At 39.1% G+C, this 22,951-nt stretch overlaps 1 protein-coding gene across 7 annotated transcripts in view; it reads left to right on the plus strand.

Annotated features, from left to right (window-relative positions):
• The window catches only part of LOC136380484 (zinc finger protein 382-like), a 41,995-nt gene extending 19,267 nt beyond the window's left edge, over nucleotides 1-22,728 (plus strand). Inside the window, exons 1-5 of one of the 7 annotated variants that reach the window (XM_066348287.1) lie at nucleotides 8,533-9,183; nucleotides 11,189-11,261; nucleotides 15,042-15,193; nucleotides 15,468-15,563; nucleotides 20,859-22,728. In XM_066348287.1, coding sequence (XP_066204384.1) covers nucleotides 15,055-15,193; nucleotides 15,468-15,563; nucleotides 20,859-22,363 — 1,740 coding nt within the window. In that variant the 5' untranslated portion in view covers nucleotides 8,533-9,183; nucleotides 11,189-11,261; nucleotides 15,042-15,054 and the 3' untranslated portion in view covers nucleotides 22,364-22,728. Of the gene's footprint in view, nucleotides 1-8,532; nucleotides 9,184-11,188; nucleotides 11,262-15,041; nucleotides 15,194-15,467; nucleotides 15,564-20,858 lie in introns of those variants that run through there. The other 6 variants (XM_066348289.1, XM_066348290.1, XM_066348294.1 and 3 more) reach the window with 6 other exon arrangements.
• The last annotated feature ends 223 nt before the right edge of the window (nucleotides 22,729-22,951 follow it).

A 22,951-nucleotide genomic window follows, 5' to 3' on the forward strand; every position in this document is an offset into this window, starting at 1 on the left:
TAAAGTACCCAAAAGTTGCAAAATTAATATTGGCATTTTGGGAGGAAAGGTCAGGCTTTCCTGTCCTGTCCTCCCTTTGGGGAGGGGAGGAAGAAGAATGTGAAAGCTTTCTGACTTACAAGGACAATGGGTCATTTAGTTTTAACTATAGAATTAAAGGTTGTTTGAGGAACTTCTTTTCTTTTTCATTAAGAGACAGATTTTATATGCCACCCTACATTGATTTTGGTTCTTCCTCCCTTCCTGGGATCCTGAGAGTAACATACCTCTAAGCAAAGGAGGGGAGACAGACACTAAAAGATTTGTAAATGTCTTTGATTGTATTACCTTGAAAGTTTTAATGTTTTTATGGATCCCCTACACAAATGTTATAAGCTTGTTAGTAATTGTGTCATGTCATTCTCCCCCCAACCTGTATGTGGTCAAAGGGTATATAACCAGCCTCTGAGATGTATTTGGCGCTCACAATTTGGGTCAGCGTGCCCCGTGTTAGTCATATGCGGCCAGCATATTAATAAATCTCCTTTTAATAAAACCTTTCAAAATTCATCTAGACTTGGTGTCTCTAGGTAAAACCCGCTGAAGTGAGGTATGGTTACTTTACAACAATACTTATGTTGCCCAGGCACTGCTCCAAGCTTTCCTCCCTGCGCGGTAGCCAAGCCACCTGGCCCACCTGTAAAGCCAGTAGCCACGGCCACCATCACAGCCAGCCTCCTGGCCCATGCAGGTTCCCATTAGATTTGGACAGATGGTAATGAAGCCAAGAACTGGTGGGCCATTAGCTTTAATCCTAGCCTGCACCCGGCAGACAAGAAATACACACAGTGGGAAAACACTTCCCTTTCCATTCAGGGCTCCCAAAGCCACTGACTTATCCAAGTTTCCAAGAATCAAAGGTTTCTAGCTCACCAAACTTATTCACCCCTGTTCCCCATCTCCTTCTCTCTGCACAAATTCTGCACAAACTGGCTTATCCCTCAGCACTTCACCATCTTGGCTGCTTCTCCTCTCCTCCACGTGGCCTTTCTATGCTCTCCTCTCTAATGCTAATCTCAGGAACAGAGAGAGAGCAAGCTCCCGGTATGCCCCACTTTATAGTATAGAAATCAAAACCTTTAATCTAATATACAAACAAGCAAGTCTCTGATACAAAGTCTCTTATCTGAGGCATAATGGGATTCCTCATGAGAGTGTACCACCCTATATCAAAAAGGGTGGGAAAGGCTTAGTCTTAAAACTAAGCCTTAGGCTATAAGAATCCTGCCTGCTTACAGCCTGTCCCCCCACTGTAAGGTATTTTTCCCCGGCCGAGAAGGAAGGGGGGGCCGGAGCCACAAAGTGTGGAATAACAAAAGGCTTTATTGAGTACAGTGCATCCCACCCAACGAGGTCCCCTGGCCCCGAGGAAAGATGGAGGCCAGGGAAGTTGCAAGGAGTGACCCATGTGAGGGATATTTAAAGGGTCCCTAGGGTGGTCGAGCTAATATGATGTGGTGAAATCTCACTGGCTGGCAGACGGTTGCTTTTCTCCAAAGGACTCCTGGGAAGTTTCTTTTGGTTCACTTGGTTGTGGGCAGTCCCAGCCAAAGTTCACAGGTCTGGGTTCCCCACGTGACCATCCCTCATTATCCACCGATCTTACACCCACATCCAATGCAAACTATAAGCAAGCAAAGGTATATATCATTATTTACAAACTTATTTTGACCAACACCACCCCTTCTCTATGGGCTGCAGGAGCGTTCAGTTTCAATTGCTCCAAAGTTCTCTAGACTTGCCGGGGATGGACTTTCCAATCCTCTAGCAGTGCCCAATTCATCAGGTATGCTGCTACTGGATACTAGAACAAAATATTCTGCCTGCTTCCTCTGGGCCTGTGCCTCCATAGGGTAGGGCATTCCCCTACACCATTCACCTCATTATGAACACTCTGCTGCTGCACCACTTGTCAGGGTCAAGGGGTCCCTTGGGAGGTAAGGCGTTGCCAAGGGAAAGGAATGCATGAGGAGTTGATGGGGGAGAGAAAGTTACAGAAGCTGCTATCACTTTATTTCCCAAAGCCAGTTTTATACCGTGCAGAAGGACTTATACATACATGACCCCCCTCTTCTGCTGAAGGGAACTATAGATAAGGCCTCAGGCTATATAACTGTGGGAGTACTGCGCATGTATTCTCACTTCCGGATCATGTCCTTTTGGCATAGCTACTGTGCAGGTGCTCTGAGCTCTAGCTCATAGCTGGGCCCTCACAGTACCACATCTTCTTTATCCAGTTATCTATCAAAGGACACATTGATTGTTTCCATGTCATGGCTACAGTGAATAATGCTTCCATTAACATAGGGGTGCATATAGTTTTGTGAACATTTTCAAATTTGGGGGGGTAGATACCCAGAAGAGGGGTTGCTAGGTCATATGTTAACTCTATTCTTAATTTTTTGAGGAACCTCCATATTGTTTTTCATAGTGGCTGTACCAGTTTATATTCCTACTAGCAGTAAATGAGGGTCCCTTTTTTTCCACATCCCCTCCAACACTTGTTATTTGTCTTGTTGATCACAGCCATTCTAACAGGTGTGAGGTGGTATCACATTGTAGTTTTGATTTGCGTTTCCCTAATAGCTAGTGAAGTTGAGCATTTTCATATACCTGTTGGCCAATTGTCTTCTTTGGAGAAATGTCTGTTCAGGTCCCTCTGTCCATTTATTTTTAAACTGGAGAAAATAAAATTTAAATGCACGTGCATGGGGAATTTGCATAAGCATGAAAATTCCAAAGATAGTGAAGCAACAGTAGGTATATATAACATTGTGGACAAAGGAGAAAAAGTTTGGGCAGGAGTGAGGAGTGCGATCTTAGACTTTAGAATGAGAATTAGCAATTTGCAGGTAGGTGAGGAAGAGCAGAACACATGGCATGCAAATTCTTGCTAGGTGAGTGACACAGGAACAATGGAACACAGTGGGAATATAGTAAAACGCTTCTGCTTGCTTGGAGCTTCCTGTCTAATGCTAAAGTGATAAAGGTTTCTTTCCTAAAGCACATTTGTTTGTTTGTTTGTTTCCTATCTGAATCTCTTAAGCAGAAAAGAAGAGTCAAAGTATAACCAGGAATAAATATACTATGTAGATAATTTACTGATCTTAGTCTGGCCATAAAATAGAGCTAAATAAGCAAGTACCAACAAAGTAAGCTTATAAAAGAATATCTGTAAAATGTTTGAGACTTGTTTGGAGGTTCTAGCAGGAGAGTGCAGCTACTTGTATACCCTTGACCAAAGAACAGTCCTCTCCTCTATCAGGGAAGGTTGTCCTCTTAGACCGAGCGAGCACGCAGCTTCGGGAGGGACACACATGGAGCAGTGAGGGAGGAAGGGGACACCCGCCTAGCCAGACAGATCAGCCTAATTAACCCTGGTGATCAATGAGGTGACATGTCGCAGCCAGATCACCCTCCCATCTGATATCTGTAAAATGTTAAATCCAGTTTTTTGATCTTATAACCATGATTCAATATTACTAATTGAGTGATCACAGTTATGTATTCTGTAACAAATCAAAAGTATATAATCGATCCTGTGCTTTCACATCTGGCCAAGTTCTCAATACTTTTGAAAGGCCTGTTCCCGTCCAGCTGATGCACAGCAAGGGTTAACATTTGAGCAAGAATAAACATAAGTGGAAGCTATATCCATCTTGGCCTCCTGCCTCTGTTCTCCTCACTCCCACCAGGCTGAGGCTTGCCATTCTGATTTTTGCTCAAGGCCATGAAGACAACCTGACTATGGGAATATGTGGAAACCTGTAACAAAAAGCAAAAGCCCTAGTTTATAAATTGCTTGTTAATTTCAGTTCCTGTACAACTAAAAAAACAAACTGACCTGCAGGTATGCCAGCCCTGGTAGAGTTGCTGACCTTCAATAACAAACTGGGCTGGCTTGTACGTAGCCCCCTTTAGCAAAAATCTGTCAAGCCCCACCTTCTGATTCCTTGGTTTTATTTTTATTTATTCTCCTCCTTATAAAAACCCCTGCCTATTACCAAAAGGGTAAGGTGTTTTTTTAAGGACAGGAATCCTCACCATTTTCTCAGGTGGCTGGCACTTTGAATAAACCTCCTTCCTTCCCATCAGCACATGTGTTATGAGTTTGGCTTTTCATTGGCTACAGGCAATTAAATAACCTGTGGGTCGTTTTTCCAGTTGCAAAGTTTCTTTCTGAATCTTTTGTTTCTTCATAACCAGCTGAAAATCAAAGCCATCTTTAGGTTAGCAAAAATTTGGTCCCCTTTATTATCCAGAAATTAAAAGTAGCTGCTACTACTCAGCTGGGTCCAAAGGTAGAAAGCCAGCACTTTCTAAGATAGTCATGTCCTTGCTGCAGCCAACCTCACTGGACTATATTACACTGCTCACAAAAATTAGGGGATATTTTATTGCTTCATATTTATTTTGAAATATCCCCTAATTTTTGTGAGCAGTATATTTGAAAAGGCATGTGTTTATACACAGGAATGTGTTTATAAGTGTTTGGACTTTTGTCTCTGGGTTTGACTTCTTAAGTGTCTTGTCAATGTATCAATAGTAATATGTTCTGATGGTCAAAACTATGTTTAAATTTTTGGAGAGTGATCAGGAATGAAAATTTCAATAGCCTGGATCAACCTTAATTCAAACTTGAGGGAACACCTGCTTGATTTTATATCCCTGAACATTAACTTTTCACAATTTGCAGGGTAATGACTTGGTCCTTGCCATAGGACCTACCTGCAGAGCAGAGGGAGCAGCCAGCCATCCTCAGATCAAACCCAACATTATCTCTTTATGTGTGTGTGTAGGGGATAGGGATCACAAAACACTGTTTTGAGGACTACGACATAAGTAAAAATCACTCCAGTACCCAGATCTGAACGCGACAACTGTTCATATTTTTGTTTTTCCTAATATTTGTCCACAGGCAGATATATTTTTATACGATTATAATTGTCACCATATAGATGCACTTTTAGACTAATAATCTGGTTTTAACTTTTTTATTTATTGATTTTAGAGAGAGAGAAAGGAAGAGAGAAAAAAACATTGATTTGTTGTTCCACTTATTTATGGATTCATTGGATAATTCTCATATGTGCCCCAACCAGGGATCAAACCTACAACTTTGGTATTTTGGGACAATGCTTTAACTGACTGAGTTACCCAGCCAGGGCCTAAAAATACGTTTTTTTAAATAAATAATAAAACTCAAAATTTTCCATTAGGTATGTACTTATTATAGAACATTTAAAAAATATAGAAAAGCATTGTATCATTGCTCCAAGATGATGTCTGTTAACATTTTAGTGTTATTTTTTCAAACTTTTATATATGCATTTGTTTCTTCCTACATAATTTGATCAAGTTGTCTATATAATTTTGCTTTCTGCTTTATTTCATATGATTTTAAGCATGTAATTACTGTAAACCTTTGATAAATATCCTTTAAATGGTTATATTATATAGTACATAACAGTTGTAATTTGCTTGAACATTTTCTTGTTAGGAGATAATATTCCTTATTTTTTTGCTATTATTATGGTGTAGATGGGCATGATAATTGTAAGTCAGATTTTTGTGTGTGTCCAGCATAATTGCTTACTATAGACTTTTAAAAATAAAATTGTGATCAAAGGAATTGAAGAATTTAAGGCTTTTATTTTTTTTTGACAGAGACAGAGAGAAGGACAGCTAGGGACAGACAGACAGGAAGGAGAGAGATGAGAAGCATCAATTCTTAATTCTGGCTTCTTAGTCTCCTTAGTTGTTCATGATTACTTTCTCGTATGTGCCTTGACCAAGGGGATACAGCAAAGTGAGTGACCCCTTGCTCAAGCCAGCAACCCTTCGGCTCAAGCCAGTGACCATGGGGTCATGTCTATGATCCCACGCTCAAGCCAGAGACCCCACACTCAAGTTGGTGAGCCTGTGCTCAAGCCGGTGACCTTCGGGTTTCTAAGATGGGTCCTCCGCATCCCAGTTCGACACTCTATCCACTGCACCACTGCCTGGTTAGGCAAAGAATTTAAGGCTGTTAATAATATTATCATATGGCTTTCCAAAGTATTGTATTAATTCATATTCTTACAAGGTTACCAGTCTTGATTTTGATTATTTTGATTTTTAAAAAATGGCATCTTCTTTAATTTGCATATTTTATTTAAAAATGTATTGTATAATAAATATGTATTTCCAATGGCTTTAGGCGACCCCTGTATTTTGGTCGTTCGAACCCCGCCGGGGTCGGGACCCACAGGTTGAGAACCGCTGACCTAGAGGGTGTTATGCTTAATGAAACAAATCAGAGACTGAGAAATACCAAATGATTTCACTTATATGCAAAAACTAAAACCCAAAATAAATAAACAAAATATACCAGAAAGTCAGATACAGAGAACAAACTGATGGTTGACAGATGCAAGGTGGGTTATGGGGATGGGTGAAAATAGTGAAGGGATCAAGAAATAGAAGTTGGCAATTACAAAATAATCTTGGGGATGAAAGTACAGCATAGGGGAGATAGTCAATAATTTTGTATTAATTATGTTGGGTGGGTACTACACTAATTGGGGTGATCGCTTTGTACTTTATATAAATATCTTGTCACTATGTTGTACACCTGAAACTAATATAATATTGAATGTTAATTGTAATTAAAAAATAATTTTTAAAACAAATGCTTCCAGATCTTCAATCAATACAAAAACTGACTGGCACAGCATAAATCTCCTAAAATATATAGCCTGGGAAATACATTCCTGTATTTCCTGACAGAGATCTCTCTGCATACACCTCAATAGTACTCTTATTTCTAAAGACATCCAAAGCATACTTATATATTGAAATCAGTCAAGTCATTCCCTGCCTTGCCATCTTCCCAATCATATCTCTGAAAAATATTTAAGGTATCTAATATGTAATTCTACCTAAGCATTGGTTTCTTCCCTAAAAACTTCAGGTAAAAAATGATTATTTCTGTATAATGAGAATGCTTAGACCAAAACAGCACAAAGGGAAGGTGTTGTCAAGGGATATGAAAAGTAACTGTAGAACTATTGGAAATAACTGTAGGAACTATTGATGAGGCACTGGGAAAGAAGGGGATCCACCCTCATGGTACCATCATTAACTAGGAACAGAAGGCCTAGAGACCAGATAAATGGGTACGGCACTATATGGCAGGGCATTTCAGATGAACTTATTCTATATCCTGAAAAAAAAAGGCATTTTGTTAAACAAAGAAAAAACTGAAAATGACCTCTGGCTTGTCTTTGAGATGAGCAACTGTGATGCTTTTCTGCTCTCGTGGCTCATTTTTTGAAATACTGCAAAACTTTTCAGGAAAAGGAAATCATGACATGTAGGCTTTTCTTAGAGGCCAGACAGGCTAAAAATAAGAACACATTCTTCATTACTAGTGCAAATAATACTAATACAAAGCCAGTTTAAAATAGAGATGGAGCTGCCAGGCAAAAGGAACTTCCTTGTGACTCTTATGCCTCAAACCTTGGAATAATAAAACAGGACAGAATAACCTTTGGGCATAAGGCAACACTGTGTACCAAACAACTATATATCTGCAAAGATAACAATAAAGCAGTTATTATTATGACTACTGAACTGAAAATTAAGCACATGATTTAGAATTAGTGTCATTATGTTATCTGCACTAACAGGAAAGATCTAATTGTTTCCCCTCCCTTTCTCATAAATATGCATTACCTCTGTTACTACTGATAATAGAAACATTATTTGAGATTCTGCCTTAATTACTAATTCTTAACTAACTATTCTTATTGGTCTAAAATAAATGTTTTTCGCCTCTCACTTTAACAAGCTTTTTATTTTTAGGTAGCACTAGCTAGTCCTCATTATCTATATTAAACACACGAAGATGGAAGTGTGAGAAAGAATGGAATACTGTTGACCCTTCCCTGTGTCATAAAGAAAAGTCAGGTGCACTGAAGTTTGAGACTGGAATGAATTTCCATGTTCTTAACTGTTTCCCTGTTCTTATCTTTTTCTTTTTCATTTATTTATTGATTTTATTGAGGGTGTGAGGGAGGGAGAGATAGAGAGGGAGAGAGACAGGGAAACGTAGAACTGTTCTTCCTGTATGTGCCCTGACCAGGAAATCGAACTGGCAACCTCCGCACTTTAGGACGATGCTCTAACCAACAGAGCCATCCAGCCAGGGCTCAACTGTTTCCCTGTTAACAGAGCTATGAAGATGCTGTGGATCTGCAACGTGCAGCCTGCCCCCACAGAACTTGGAAAGGGAACCTTAAGAAGAAGGAATCCTGCTCTTGGTGCCTCCTTATCATATTTTCCCGGACTTGGAGGAAATCCTAGCTCTAAAATTGCTATAATAAACACAGGGCTGTGTTTTTTCAGTTGGAACCATTATTCTAGGTCTCATATTCAATTTCTCTTTCACAGGACTCCACCCCCACATACACAGTCCCAGGAGCCTAACCCGGGCCAATCAAGGCCACCCCACTACACAGAAAACCTGGGTCCAGCACTTACTTTCTCTCTCTCTCTCTCTCTCTCTCTCTCTCTCTCTCTCTCTCTCTATCTCTCATTCATACACACACACCAGTCTCATAATCCCGTCCCATGCTGACGCAGTCACATAATCGCGCGCACACACCCACTATCACTTTCCTCAGCAGGTGACTCACACAGGCCTGAGTGAGGTTCCCGCCTTCACTTGCTGTACTCGCACCTGGAAGATTCTAGGTCTCCTGCGCTCTTCCTCAACCCCGACCCCGCGTCACCTAACTCACCACACAGGCTACGTGACAGCAAGGCTAGTGTAAAATGAACCAGAGGTCGAAGTTCAAGTCGGAAGAATGCGGTCGTTGCCACAGTCAGACCTGAGCTGCCACAGCTGGGATCCTCATCGATCCTAATCGGCTGCCCCAAGGCCTCCTGGGAGTGCCAGCCAACGCGGGAGTGCGCAGGCGCAGACGACAGACTCTCGGCTCGTGGGACTCGGGGGCTCTAGTCTAGAGGAAGCGAGACCTGGAAGCTACGGGTCCGGAGGTCAGACGAGGGAAGCAGGACCCGGAGGGGAGGCCAAGGAGGAAACCAGAAGTCCCAACTCCGTCTGTTCATTCTAAGAAGGGAACCAGAACTGAGTCGGCGGTAACTATACACTCAGATCTGTGCGAGTGGGGGCCTCGGGCGTGGTTCGTGGGCGTGACCCTGAGGGTGACAATCGAGTGTGACCTGGAGTGAGCTTCCCGAGGGCGGAATTTTGTCTGTTTTGATTCTGAGGAAGCGCCATCTCAGTGAACGGGGACTCACATGGAAGGCGCTGTGTGTCTGTGTACAGAATAAGGCGGCCTTCTGTTCCAGAAAGCTGCATTTTGGGTGCCTGCTACTCTGCGAGAGGTTAGGGAGGACTGAGTGTGAAAAGTGGACGGAGTAGTGTTCTGTGTGGTTTCTTCTGCCTTTGTTTATTTTTAGATTCGGTGTGAGTTATGTTTGAGACTAGGTGATGATGGAGAAAGGAAAGTGATTTGTAATTTGATTTTGTGACTTTGCTTGGAATTATGTCACTAATGTGCTGTCTGAGATGTGAATGCTATGTGGGGGCTATCAGTTGCTAGTTTTCTGAAGTAAGTTTCATTGAATATAAACTATGCATGTGTTTGTAACCCACTATTATTTTTTGTGATGGAGAAACTGAATGACCACTGTCTATAGTAGTTGGGTATGTAAGATTTGATTATCTGAATAGTGTTCATTAAGTCTGCCTCCAAAATTGTAACTCAGTAGTAATTTAGCAAATAAAATAGAGGTATAAGTATTGGGAAGGAAGGTTTAACAATTTTATAATTCCCAGATGCTAAGATTCATTGCAGGGAAACACCCTAAGAACCAAAACCAATGTGTTAAATGAAAATTGTTATAAAGGTAACATGCAGCAAAAAACAATTTTTACCCATAATTAGTGCTTTCAAAACTGATATATGGGAAGTCTCTTGCTTCTGGATGAAATTGATGGCAAACTTAATAGCTTTTTCAGACTTTCTAAGATAATAAAGAGTATTTGGTACATTTTTAACCACAAGGCCAGTCTCATTTTAGTAATTAAAATTTATTTTGCAAATTAAAATATTCACTGTATCAGTCAATACTTTAGGCTCTAATTAGCAAAATAGTGTGCTTTCTGCCTAGAATCCTACAGAGTGGAAAGATAAATTTCTATTTCGGTACCTATACTACTAAAAAGTTTTGTTTACTAGTTAATATTTAAGTCAACTACTAGTAAATTAATCAGTAGTTAATTTTTAATAATTAACTGTGCTTATTAAGTAGTACAAAACATGAATCAATAAAGAAATGAAATAGAGAAAGTCCAGATATTCTCAAGAATATAGGGATGTGTGATAAATGATCGAGATGGCATTTCACATCAGTTGAGAAAGTATGATTATATGTTATGTAGTATTGCTAAACAAAACACTGGAAAGTCTTCACAAAGCAAAAATATTTTAATGGTCGTGTAAATAACTAAGAAAATTATTTGCAACTTTAAATAGGTAAAAGTGCTAATTTACTAAATTTTAAAAGGTAATACAAACCAATTAGGAATAAAAACCCATGTTAAAAAGAGAGACTATAAGAAGATGCCATCTCAGAAAAGAAATAAAAGCTTTTTTAAACTTATTAAAAGAAGCTTATTCTTACTCAGAATAAGGAATGTGTAAATTAGAATTATATCAATAGCAGAGATTTAAAAATTATTGTCAGTAGCTGTTTATATCATGTATTGATTGATGGTGACAGTGTAAATTGGTAGAAAGTCCATGGAGAATAATTTAGAAATATATAATAAACCCATCCTCTGTGGGAGATGAAGGTAGATCTGTAGAGGAAAAAGCACAATGTTCCCTCTCTCCAATCCACAACAGATTCCCCAGAATTTATTCTATCCCAGAGAGCTCAGGTTTCTGGTGTTGATGTGGAAGCAGGATTTGCCCAGTTTTCCCACTACTCTGTGTCTCGGGTTTGTGAGGGATACCTAGAGTAGACAAGTGCTGAAACTGAAAATTGATGTAGATTTAACTAAGTTATTCTGGGAGATATAAGTCAAATATGGTTTTACGTGGTTCCTTATATCTTCCCATCTCTGCCTTCTAAGGACTCTTCCCTTTACAAAAGAAGAGCTCAGAAGAGGAGGTTCATCTTTTGCAAATCTTGCAGCTATGCCTCAGGTGAGTGAGATCATGTTTCTGAAATACCCAGGTCATGTGAACATTTACTTTCCTATCCTTAAATTTCCTGCATATTGGGATTTGCTTCCATGAAACTCGTGTCCAGTAGGACCCACACTGGGCGAGGCAAGCAAGTGGCCTAAGTGCTAAATTGGAAGGAGTACTCTCAGAGCTGTGCATCTCTCTAAGTTTTGTACCCTCGGTTCCTCGCCTGCCTCACTGTAGTTGCAGCTCTGTTCCCAGTTACTTTTCCAACCAGATAAATTTAAGTCTTCCCCAAATGCAACTTCTAGTTGTAGCCAATGTTCACATATAGATTGGACATATCATCATTTCCTTTCTGTCTTTTCACAAAGTACTGCTGAAACAAATATATTATCTTGTTTTAAATGGGTATATATATATTACTTAATTGAATCTAGTCTAGACACTGATTTGAGATTTAAGTTGTAAGGAGCAAATGTGCAGACATGGAAAAACCTTGATAACCCCCGCTGACCTAGGTTTTGCAGTGATGTATCGCATTATTAGTTTGTGGCAAGATGCCCTGTTCTGTTACGTTTTTAAGATAGAGATTTACTTGCACGCTCATCAGAAAACTGAGATTTTGCATTCTCCTTGCAAAATTCCTATTTTATCTATGTCTGCCAGCAATTTCTACAAACTGTGGCCTGTCGGTGCAAACCTTTCCAATATTCCAGTGCTATTTTAGACTTGCTATATTGGTTTAGTTTCCTCTAATTTTATATATGTGAGTGCAAGAGATGAAAGTACATGTGCTAGTCCACTCTTGAAATATTCTACTCTTGAATCAAAGGTGGTACACTGTCTTGTTTCATATTTTTCTTTCAAAAAATTTATCCTCATCAACCAATCTTTAAAATACTTGTTTTTTAAGATGCTGATTGGTTCGTTTCTCTTCATCATCTCTTTTTCTCTATTCACAGTCAGATTCACTCTAAAGAAGTGCTTTTCAACTTTTTTACACTTGGGGACTGGTAAAAATAGAATTATTTTAGGGACTGCCAAGGCAGATATCACCCTGAGCATAAGTGAATTCAACGAAGATCATTGGATCTATAATCTTCATACAACATCAGGGTGGTTAAATCTTTCATGGACTGGCATGAAATTTCTGGTGGAGCAGCTTTTGGACTGGCATTTGAAAACCAGTGCTCTATAGTGATCTGATTCTAGTGACTCTAAAACTTCTCACTGTCCTAGACCTCTATCCAGAGTGTCAGAACCATATATACAATCTCCAGTAGCTGTCACCACCTACCATATTTCCCCATGTATAAGACGCTCCCATGTATAAAATGCACTTTAATTGGGGGCCCAAAATTTGAAAAAAATATATTACATAAAGTTATTGAACTCAAAATTCATACAACTTTATCACTGTCAAAACTCCCACCCGTTAGCTTATCCTCATCTGTGTCTGATGATGAATCACTGTCTTCAACAATGAGCACAAAAACAAGTGCAAAAAAGTGGGAAATGGAAGTAAAAAAATCTACAACCACTGAATAAGATGCGCCCAGTTTTTAGATCCCAAATTTTTCAGGAAAGTACATCTTAGACATAGGGAAGTACAGTATATGTTCCATGGTCACTTCAAGTACATTCCCAAGGCTCACCTCATTACCTCCTTTGGTCCAGCTTACACTTTTCTGTTTCCCATTTCCATTTTCTAGTTCCAACACCTACCAAGTTGCTTATGCAAATAACTAAGAGCTATTCCTCTATTTTTCCATTCTGCAACCAGTTATGACTAATTCTGTTACAACTCATCATGGCAACCAGTATCCTCTCTAGACCACTAATAACACCTTAATCTCGGAGACATCTCTAACAATAGTTACTTAAATTGATTTTTTCACCTAACACACTTCAAATTTTCTCTAGTCTTCAATACTTTAGAGTATTGCCTCTAAAGTACAAAATTTTTTTTATTTTTTTTTTTTATTTTTTTTTTTTAATTTATTTATTCATTTTAGAGAGGAGAGGGAGAGACAGAGAGAGAGAGAGAGGAGAGACAGAGAGAGAGAAGGGGGGGAGGAGCTGGAAGCATCAACTCCCATATGTGCCTTGACCAGGCAAGCCCAGGGTTTTGAACCGGCGACCTCAGCATTTCCATGTTGATGCTTTATCCACTGCGCCACCACAGGTCAGGCTAAAGTACAAAATTTATCATATAACATATGCGTTGACTTAAAGATCTTCATTTTCTTTATATATTCTATAAAGTAGCAGAGCGAAAGTGGAGTTTGTATTACATACATTTACAGTGTATAAGACAGTATATGGAAGGGAGGAAAATACAATAGTTTACATTTAAAAGCAGAGCAGTAGTCATTAGTAATATGGATTGCTATTAATGCCTACTGATAATTTATAAATAAATACTAATCTGGGCCCTGGCTGGTTGGCTTAGTGGAACAGCGTCAGCCTGGCATGTAGATGTCTGGGTTCAATTACTCTTCAGGGCACACAGGAGAAGCAACCATCTGCTTCTCCATCTCTCCCCCTCCACCTTCTCTTTCTCTCTCTTTCTCTCTCTCTCTTCCCTTCCTGCAGCCATAGGTCGATTGGTTTGAGTGCATCTGCCTGAACGCTGAGGATGGCTCCATGGAGCCTCAACCTCAGGTGCTAAAAATAGCTCAGTTGAGAGCATGGCCCCAGATGGGCAGAGCATCAACCCCAGATGGGGGTTGCTAGTTGTATCCTGGTCAGGGCACATGTGAGAGTCTGTCTATCTCCCCTCCTCTCACTTGGAAATGAAGGGGGGGAAATAAATAAATAAATACTAATCTGTTGGGCCTGTGCTCAGTACTTTTTTCAGGCCACTTCTCTAAAGGAAAAAGGCCAGTATTGTTTCATAAATATACCCACTGCCTACGCCCATGTACCTATTTTCTTAGAGCTCAAACACTCTTTCTTAACAAACTGTCTTTTGCTGTTTTCTGAATTTTGGTTTTTCTCTCTCCATGAATTTTAAAAGCCAATGCCCTGAATTCCTACAAAACTAATTGGGAATTCAAAATTTTTATTTCCTCAAGAAAGCCTTGGAATACAAAATGAAATTTTTCTTCATTTTGTAGCACTTTCCCTTGCATATATTTCTGTCATTGCATATGTAATATCAATTGAGTGTACGTATTTACATGCAGTGCTTCTTAGCCTGCAACTTCTCATTATTGTGGTCAGAGCTTTATTCATTTTGGTCCACCAGGCAACCAGTCACATTCAAGGCAAATAGTATGTTCTCCTATATTTTTAGCATGAGATAATAAATAAAGACAGATGAATGTGTGTTTGGTTGTTTTTTTTTACAAAGACAGAGAGTCAGAGAGAGGGACAGATAGGGACACACAGACAGGAACAGAGAGATGAGAAGCATCAATCATTACTTTTTCGTTGCACATTGCGACACCTTAGTTGTTCATTGATTGCTTTCTCATATGTGCCTTGACCGCGGGCCTTCAGCAGACCGAGTAACCGCTTGCTCGAGCCAGTGACCTTGGGTCCAAGCTGGTGAGCTTATGCTCAAACCAGATGAGGCCGTGCTCAAGCGGGCGACCTTGGCGTCTTGAACCTGGGTCCTCGGCATCCCAGTCCGACACTCTATCCACTGCGCCACCACCTGGTCACGTATGAATGTAGTTTTCAGGAGAATGTTCTGCAATATAAAACAAAATAGGAAAACTAGTCTGACCACTGAACATGGTCACAACCAGGTCTCCAACATCTAGTTTTCACTAGTTCCAATCACTCTAGGATGAACTAGAGTATGCCCTTACAGGGATCAGTGTCATTCAAGGATGTGACTGTGGACTTCAGCCAGGAGGAGTGGCAGCAACTGGATACTGATCAGAAGGCCCTCTACAGGGATGTCATGTTGGAAAACTATTGCCACCTCATCTCCGTGGGTAAGAAAAAAATCCTTGAATTTTTCAGTGTCATGCATCTTCTTTCAAGAGTTTCTGAAACTTAATAGGCCTATGAATTTTAGGAAACAGAAGAGATGAATCCTTTTTAGTTAGAAAAAAGTATGATTATGTTTTCACTTGCTTAGTGTAAGGTATTAACTTTGGTTAAGATGTTAATGTATACCTTGTCTGTTGTCATGAAGCTATATCTTTCTCTTCATTCTAGTTTTGAAGACCAAGGAGATTGGATTAAGTCTCATTTTTTTATTATCAGGGTTTCACATGACTAAGCCTGATATGATCCGCAAGTTGGAAGAAGGAGAAGAACTATGGACCGCAGAGAATATTTTTTCAAATCAGAGCTATTTAGGTGAGTCTGTACAGATAAAGACCAGTAGACTCAGGTAGATGACACCTTTGAATGTTTTTAGGTATATATATGTTTTTTTCATTGTGGTAAGTACATTTATACTGTTGTGCAACTAAACTCACCATCCTTCTCCAGAATTCTTTTCATCTTACAGAACTGAAACACTATACTCATTAAACAATAACTCGCATTACTTTTCCCCCTTGCCCCTGACAACCACCATTCTAATTTCTTTCTTTGTGAATCTGACTACTTATTGGTACTACATATAAGTGGAACGATATGATATTTGTCCATTTTGTGACTGCCTTATTTAACTTAACATAATGTCCTCAAGGTTCACCTATGTTGTAATATGTATTTTCTTCCTGTATAAGGCTGAATAATGCATTCTATGTATAAAACACATTTTGCTTTTCCACTCAGCTGTCAGTGCACATTTGGATGGCTTGCACTTTTTGGCTTGCATGAATAATGCTACAAACATGGTTTTACAACTGTCTATTTAAGTCATTGGTTTCAGTTCACTTGGTGGATACATAACCAGAAATAGAATTACTAGAACATATAATAATTCTGTTTAAATTTTAAGGAACTACCATACTGTTTTTTTTATAGTGGCTGCAATGTTAAACATTCCCGCCAGCAATATATGAGGATTCCAGTTTCTCCAACATCTATTATTATCTGGAGTTTATTGATAGTAGCCATCTTATTAACACCCTGAGTTTTTTTTTATTATTGTTGTTTTTGTTTGTTATTTTTTAACAAGAAAGATTGAAAGAGAGAGACAGGGAGACACAGACAGGGACAGACAGACAGGAAAGGAGAGAGATGTGAAGCATCAACTCATAGTTGCAGCACCTTAGTTGTTCATTGATTGCTTTCTCATATGTGCCTTGACTGGGGGCTCCATCCAAGCCAGTGACCCATTGCATAAGCCAATGACCTTGGGTTTCATGCCAGCGACCTTTGGGCTCAAGCCAGCAACCATGGGGTCATGTCTATGATACCACACTCAAGCCATCAATCCCTCGCTCAAGCTGGTGAGCCTGTGCTCAAGCCGGATGAGCCCACACTCAAGCCGGTGACCTTAAGGTATTGAACCTGGGTCTTCCATGACCCAGTCCGATGCTCTATCTACTGTGTTACCACCTGGTCAGACAAGAACACCCCTCATTTTTTACACCAATTGTAAATTTAGGGGTCCTCAAGACTTCTATTAGTATCAGTAGTTTGCTAGAAGGACTCAAAGGACTTACTGAAAGCTGTAGCACCCACAATTGTAGTATGTTATGTGTAGTAATATGCTATGAAATATGCAGAGTTAGGGTAATCAGTTTGAGGCAAGAGCGTCTTAGGATAAAGGCCCTGAGTAGACAAGAGCCCAGGGGCCTCGCTGACCCCATGCTGGAAACAGCAGAACAGCAGGATAAGATTCAGTAACAGAAATGTTTAGACTCTCAGAAGAGAGATTAAAAGTCAGCCTGTTCCTTTTCCTTTACTTCACCCTCCTTAAAACCTCTTCTGTTTTCTTGAGTTATTTGTACTACTTGCTAATAAATATCTGAGTAAGGCTGGAGATGGGCTTCAGTCCTTCAGTCTGCAGACTGGGGATGTTGTCTTCCCTTGGCCTCTCGGATCATCTGGTCTCCGGACAGTACATTGTCACTGTGACAGTTAATGGAGGAAGAATACAGATTAAAATCAAGCCAAGTACATAGGGCAGAATCCAGGAAAGTATCAAACGTGGAGCTTTGAGTAGTCCTCTCTCTGTGGAGTTACAGACAACATAACAGAATATTGCCAACCAGGGAGGCTTCACTCAAGTCTAGTATCCAGAGTTTATATTGGGGCTCCCTCACATAGGCTTAATTGATTGTTCATATGGCTAATCTAAGTTTCCAGCTCCTTAAGAGGTCAAGCTGGTATTGTGTGACCTAAATCCCTCACCCTATATCACATTGTTGGTGTGGCGCAAAGACCCCACCCTAAGTCATACTTTCTGGCTGGCCACAGGCTCCCAAGCAAGCAGATATACTCCTGTCAGTGATGACATTCCATGGGCTTAGAGATTACCTTCTAGAAACCAAAGGCAAATGTCAGACCTCTCATTGAACAAGGTTTCTTTACCACACAATGCTACATATCCTTCAGTTAAAAGATTAGGTTTCATTTCCCGTGTGAAATGTTTCTTGACTACTACAAACCATGTCATTTCCTTTTTTTCTGCACTCACACTCCACTGATTGTAATGTGCAAAAGAGACATATCCTCTAATATGACCTAATATTTTGGTACTGATTCAACAGTGTTCTATCTGAGGTTTCTTTCCCCATCTGATTAATAATTCCCTCAAAATAAGGTCTTCTCTTTTCCTTTTCCTTACTGTAGCTTATAACAAAGGCTAGATATTCAGTAGTTAAGGAAAACATCTTTCTCATCCATTCAGAACTCATTTAATGGTAAGTTCTTTTTAGATATTCATGCCAAGATCACATCCTTTTACCTCACAGAAGTGTTTTAATGTAGACTAAGAAGGTTTCAAAGAAAATAATAAAATATTGACTTTTAAGAGCCTAAGTTACATTGGGAAGGTAATATTTTCAAAGTTAGCATTTTACATAGAATGTTCATGTTAAAATAGGAGACTGTTAAAAGATTTCTTAAAATGGGTAGTCCAGACTATAATTATACAGTGGTACTGACACACGAGCACTTTATTTTTATTTTTTATTTTTTTATTTATTCATTTTAGAAAGGAGAGAGAGAGGGAGAGGGAGAGAGGAGAGAGACAGAGAGAGAAGGGGGGGAGGAGCAGGAAGCATCAACTCCCATACGTGCCTTGACCAGGCAAGCCCAGGGTTTCGAACCGGCGACCTCAGCATTTCCAGGTTGACGCTTTATCCACTATGCCACCACAAGTCAGGCCCACGAGCACTTTAAATCATGAGCAATTTGAGAGACGACCAGTCACTTTTGGCATTTTTTGCTTTAAGTCACGAGAGGATATTTGAATGATTTGTGTTGGGCAAATGAGTTCGTAAAATTTGTGTTTTTTGAGTTTGCTCACTTTTATTGTTAAAAATGGTACTGGAGCCCTGGCCGGTTGGCTCAGCGGTAGAGCGTCGGCCTGGCGTGCGGGGGACCCAGGTTCAATTCCCGGGCAGGGCACATAGGAGAAGCGCCCATTTGCTTCTCCACCCCCACCCCCTCCTTCCTCTCTGTCTCCCTCTTCCCCTCCCACAGCCAAGGCTCCATTGGAGCAAAGATGGCCCGGGCGCTGGGGATGGCTCCTTGGCCTCTGCCCCAGGCGCTAGAGTGGCTCTGGTCACGGCAGAGCGACGCCCCGGAGGGGCAGAGCATCGCCCCCTGGTGGGCAGAGCATTGCCCCTGGTGGGCATGCTGGGTGGATCCCGGTCGGGCACATGCGGGAGTCTGTCTGACTGTCTCTCCCCGTTTCTAGCTTCAGAAAAATACAAAAAAAAAAAAAAAAAAATGGTACTGGGCAGCTATCTGTGAAATTGCTAATTACCTTCCTGATTGGGAAGGGCCAGTGTTATGCTAATGTCTCCTCCCTCTCTACCAGCTTCCTCACCTGACCTTGAAGGTAAATATTCTTCATAAACCAGTTTATTTCTTTACATTCTCTCTTATTATGTTTGTGTATGTGTGTGTGTGTGTGTGTGTGTGTGTGTGTAGATATATATATCCATATATATATGTACTTGTTATTTATAAAGTACATTTTCTTATTTAAAAGCATATAAAACTAAAAGTTCATGTGGTTTTGGGGAAATGGAATGCATTAATTGCATTCCCATTCATTTAAATGGGTAAATTCGATTTGACACACAAGCAGATTGAGTCACGAGCTTGGCCATGAAACATATTAAACTCATGTGTCAAGGTACCACTGTATTCTAATTTCAGACAAATTAGACATTGAAGGATAGAAAAAATATGTGACGGCTTGAATAAATTGAGTAGTAGCATGTCCCTGAAAGTGTTTGAGGTTTTCAAAGGCAATGTAACTTCAATTACTAATACAGATGAGTTTTGCATGTTCTAGAACTACACAGATGGAAATGTACAATATTTACTCTTTTGCATAAAGCTTTTACTCTGAAAAAAATGTTTTGGGGATTTATCCCTTCTATCATCAGTAGGTTTTTTCTTCTTTTTTTTATTGCTGAGTATTATATTGTATAATTACATGACACAATATTACCTGTTTACCTTTTGATGGATAATTGGGCTATTTCCAATTTAAGCCTATTGTAAGTAAGAGGCAAGTCATGGGTGAAATGAACACATCTTTAAAATTGCTCCACCAGATATTGGTCATAGTAAGGTAACAGTAGTAAGATATAGCCAAGAATTTAAAAGAAATACAATAGGTAAGGTCAATCAGTGCTATACATTGTACATTGAAGAGTCCAGTCTGTCATAGTCCCAGTAGGGAATAGCAGAGCTTAAGGTAGGGAGGAAAACCTGAATCCATACTTCTCTAATAATGAAAAAGTAATTCAGTAAATTGAAAGGAGAAAAAATTAGAATTGATGGTCAAGGGAATTTAATTATTGACCATTCCTCTGGAAGAATAAATTACTGTAGCAGCAATCAGTGATTATGTTCATGTTGCAGGATTGCTTTGTCCTCTGTGTATAATTCCTAGTGAAAATGTTAACTTAATTGTTCACTTTCAGGGAAAAATAAATCAATGTTATAAGGAGAGCTATGGCCTAGACTATAGATTAGTGATTCTTTCAAAACTAGGAAATAAGTGCCTGATAAATTTCATTTACCAGGGGTGGGATAAATGACAGTGAAGAAGAAACAAATAGAAATATTTTATAACACTTATTTAGGCATGAGGAAATAAATATATAGGCTTTCATGTCTACATGAACAGTTTTCCTTGCTTACTATTTAGTACTCTTGATAGATACTCCATTATCTCTGAACCTGTCCATTACAAGAATAATACCACTTTCACCATCCTTTGCTTACTTGTCCTTGTTTTATAAGACCTTAATGTACTATAGTTTATATTTACAATATGCCAAAGATATGAGTGTACTTTGCTTATGCCAATTTTTTCTCATTTTAACAGTGTAACACGATTTGTGTTTATGTTCTATGCATTTTCCTTCCCAAGATGTAATTTATTTTGGCTTTTCTATAGATCACAGTAATGAGACAGACAGTCCCACAATGGGTTGTTTGTATATGCATCTAATTCATTACATTTATGTGAAGACTTACAGCGTTTTTCATTATATTCCTTTCTAGAAGAAGATGGAAAAGCTGAAGATGCTTTAATGAAGTTTAAAGAATACCAAGATAGGCATTTTAGATCTGCTGGACTCATCAACCACAAAAGACTAATTAAGGAAAGAAGTAATATTTTGGATAAAACACTTACTGTAGGCAAGAATTATATTATTTCAAAAACAACACTACATAAATATAAGTCTGATGGAAAGGTTTTGAAAAATATTTCAGAATTAGTCATTAGAAATATAAGCCCTGTAAGAGAGAAGTTTGGTGAAAGGAATGGATGGGAAAAATCACTCCTCAGTACTAAGCATGAGAAAATTCATACTGCAATGACTCTCTATAAACAAACAGGAAGGAGTCTGAGTGATAATCAACAGCTTATTCAACATCAGAAGTGTCAAACTCCAGAGCAATCATTTGAACATAATGAGTGTGAAAATTCCTTCCTTATGAAAGGAATGTTATTTACGAATACTAGAACTCACAGAGGAGAAAGACTCTTTGAATACAATAATGATGGAATGGCTTTCATTGAAAAGTCAAATCCCAGTGTCCATCCACAAAATCTTATGGAGAAGAAGCCCCATGCATATAGCAAATATGGGAAATTCCTCTGCCGGAAGTCCATTTTTATTATACATCAGAGATCTCGTGTAGAAGTGAAACCCTTTCATTGTCCTTACTGTGGGAATAGCTTTAGAAGGAAGTTATATCTCATTGAACATCAGCGAATTCACACAGGTGAGAAACCTTACGTTTGCAATCAGTGTGGAAAAGCTTTCCGTCATAAGACAGCCCTCATTCCTCACGAGAAAACACATATAGAGGGGAAGCCTTACATATGTATAGATTGTGGAAAGTCCTTCCGACAGAAGGCAACTCTCACTAGCCATCACAAAATACATACCGGAGAGAAAGCCTATGAATGTACTCAATGTGGAAGTGCTTTTATAAAAAAGTCATATCTTATTGAGCATCAGAGAACTCACACAGGAGAGAAACCATATCGATGTAATGAATGTGGAAAGGCATTTATCCAGAAGACAACCCTCACTGTACACCAAAGAACTCACACAGGAGAGAAACCCTATATTTGTAATGAATGTGGAAAATCCTTCTGCCAAAAGACAACCCTCACTCGCCATCAAAGAATTCACACAGGGGGAAAACCCTATATTTGTAATGAATGTGGGAAGTCCTTCCGTGAGAAGGCAATTCTCACTGCTCATCAAAGAATTCATACAGGGGAAAAACCTTATATTTGTAATGAATGTGGGAAGTCCTTCCACCGGAAGGCAATTCTCACTGTTCATCAGAGAATACATACAGGAGAGAAATCCAATGGATGTCCTCAGTGTGGGAAAGCCTTTAGTAGTAAATCAAATCTTATTCGCCATCAGAAAACTCACACAGGAGAAAAACCATATGAATGTAAAGTATGTGGAAAATTCTTCAGTTCTAAGTCAAATCTCATTGTCCATCAGAGAACTCACAAGGTAGAAATCATGGGAATATAGTAAAGGATATGACATTTTTTTTTGTAAAAACGTATAAAGTCATAGTAAACTTTGTACATGATGTTGCTTGCAAGTGTAAGAATATTTAACTGTTTAAGGTTCTATACCACATACTTATTTACTGTTTGCTAGCCTATGAAACACACACAGACAATAATTACTAGACAAATTAAATTACAAGATCCATTGAAAAATATAATGTAATTAAAATATACAAACCCAATTTTTTATGATTAGATTCATCAGTCATAAACTTCCTCTGTGAAGTTGTTACATTTTAAATTGCTTATCTTCAATTTCAATACCTGCCATGTGAACCAGCAATATATAGTTGCCATATGAACTACAAGCAAAGGACTTAAAAAGAAAGGAGATGTGAACTGTATTTCTAATTGCAAATAAGGAATAAAAATTAGTTGTTACCTCCTCGGGTTTGTAACATTATAAATCAGTTTTTGCATATTATAAACTTTTATATAAATTTGACTATATATCATGTGTTTTTCATATTTGGCTTGTATCATTCATCATGTGTCTTAAAGTCATCATTAGTGCATGTTGCAGAAATTCATGTATTTTCATTCTGGA

This window comes from Saccopteryx leptura, chromosome 9 (assembly GCF_036850995.1).
Source record: "Saccopteryx leptura isolate mSacLep1 chromosome 9, mSacLep1_pri_phased_curated, whole genome shotgun sequence".
Taxonomy (NCBI): domain Eukaryota; kingdom Metazoa; phylum Chordata; class Mammalia; order Chiroptera; family Emballonuridae; genus Saccopteryx; species Saccopteryx leptura.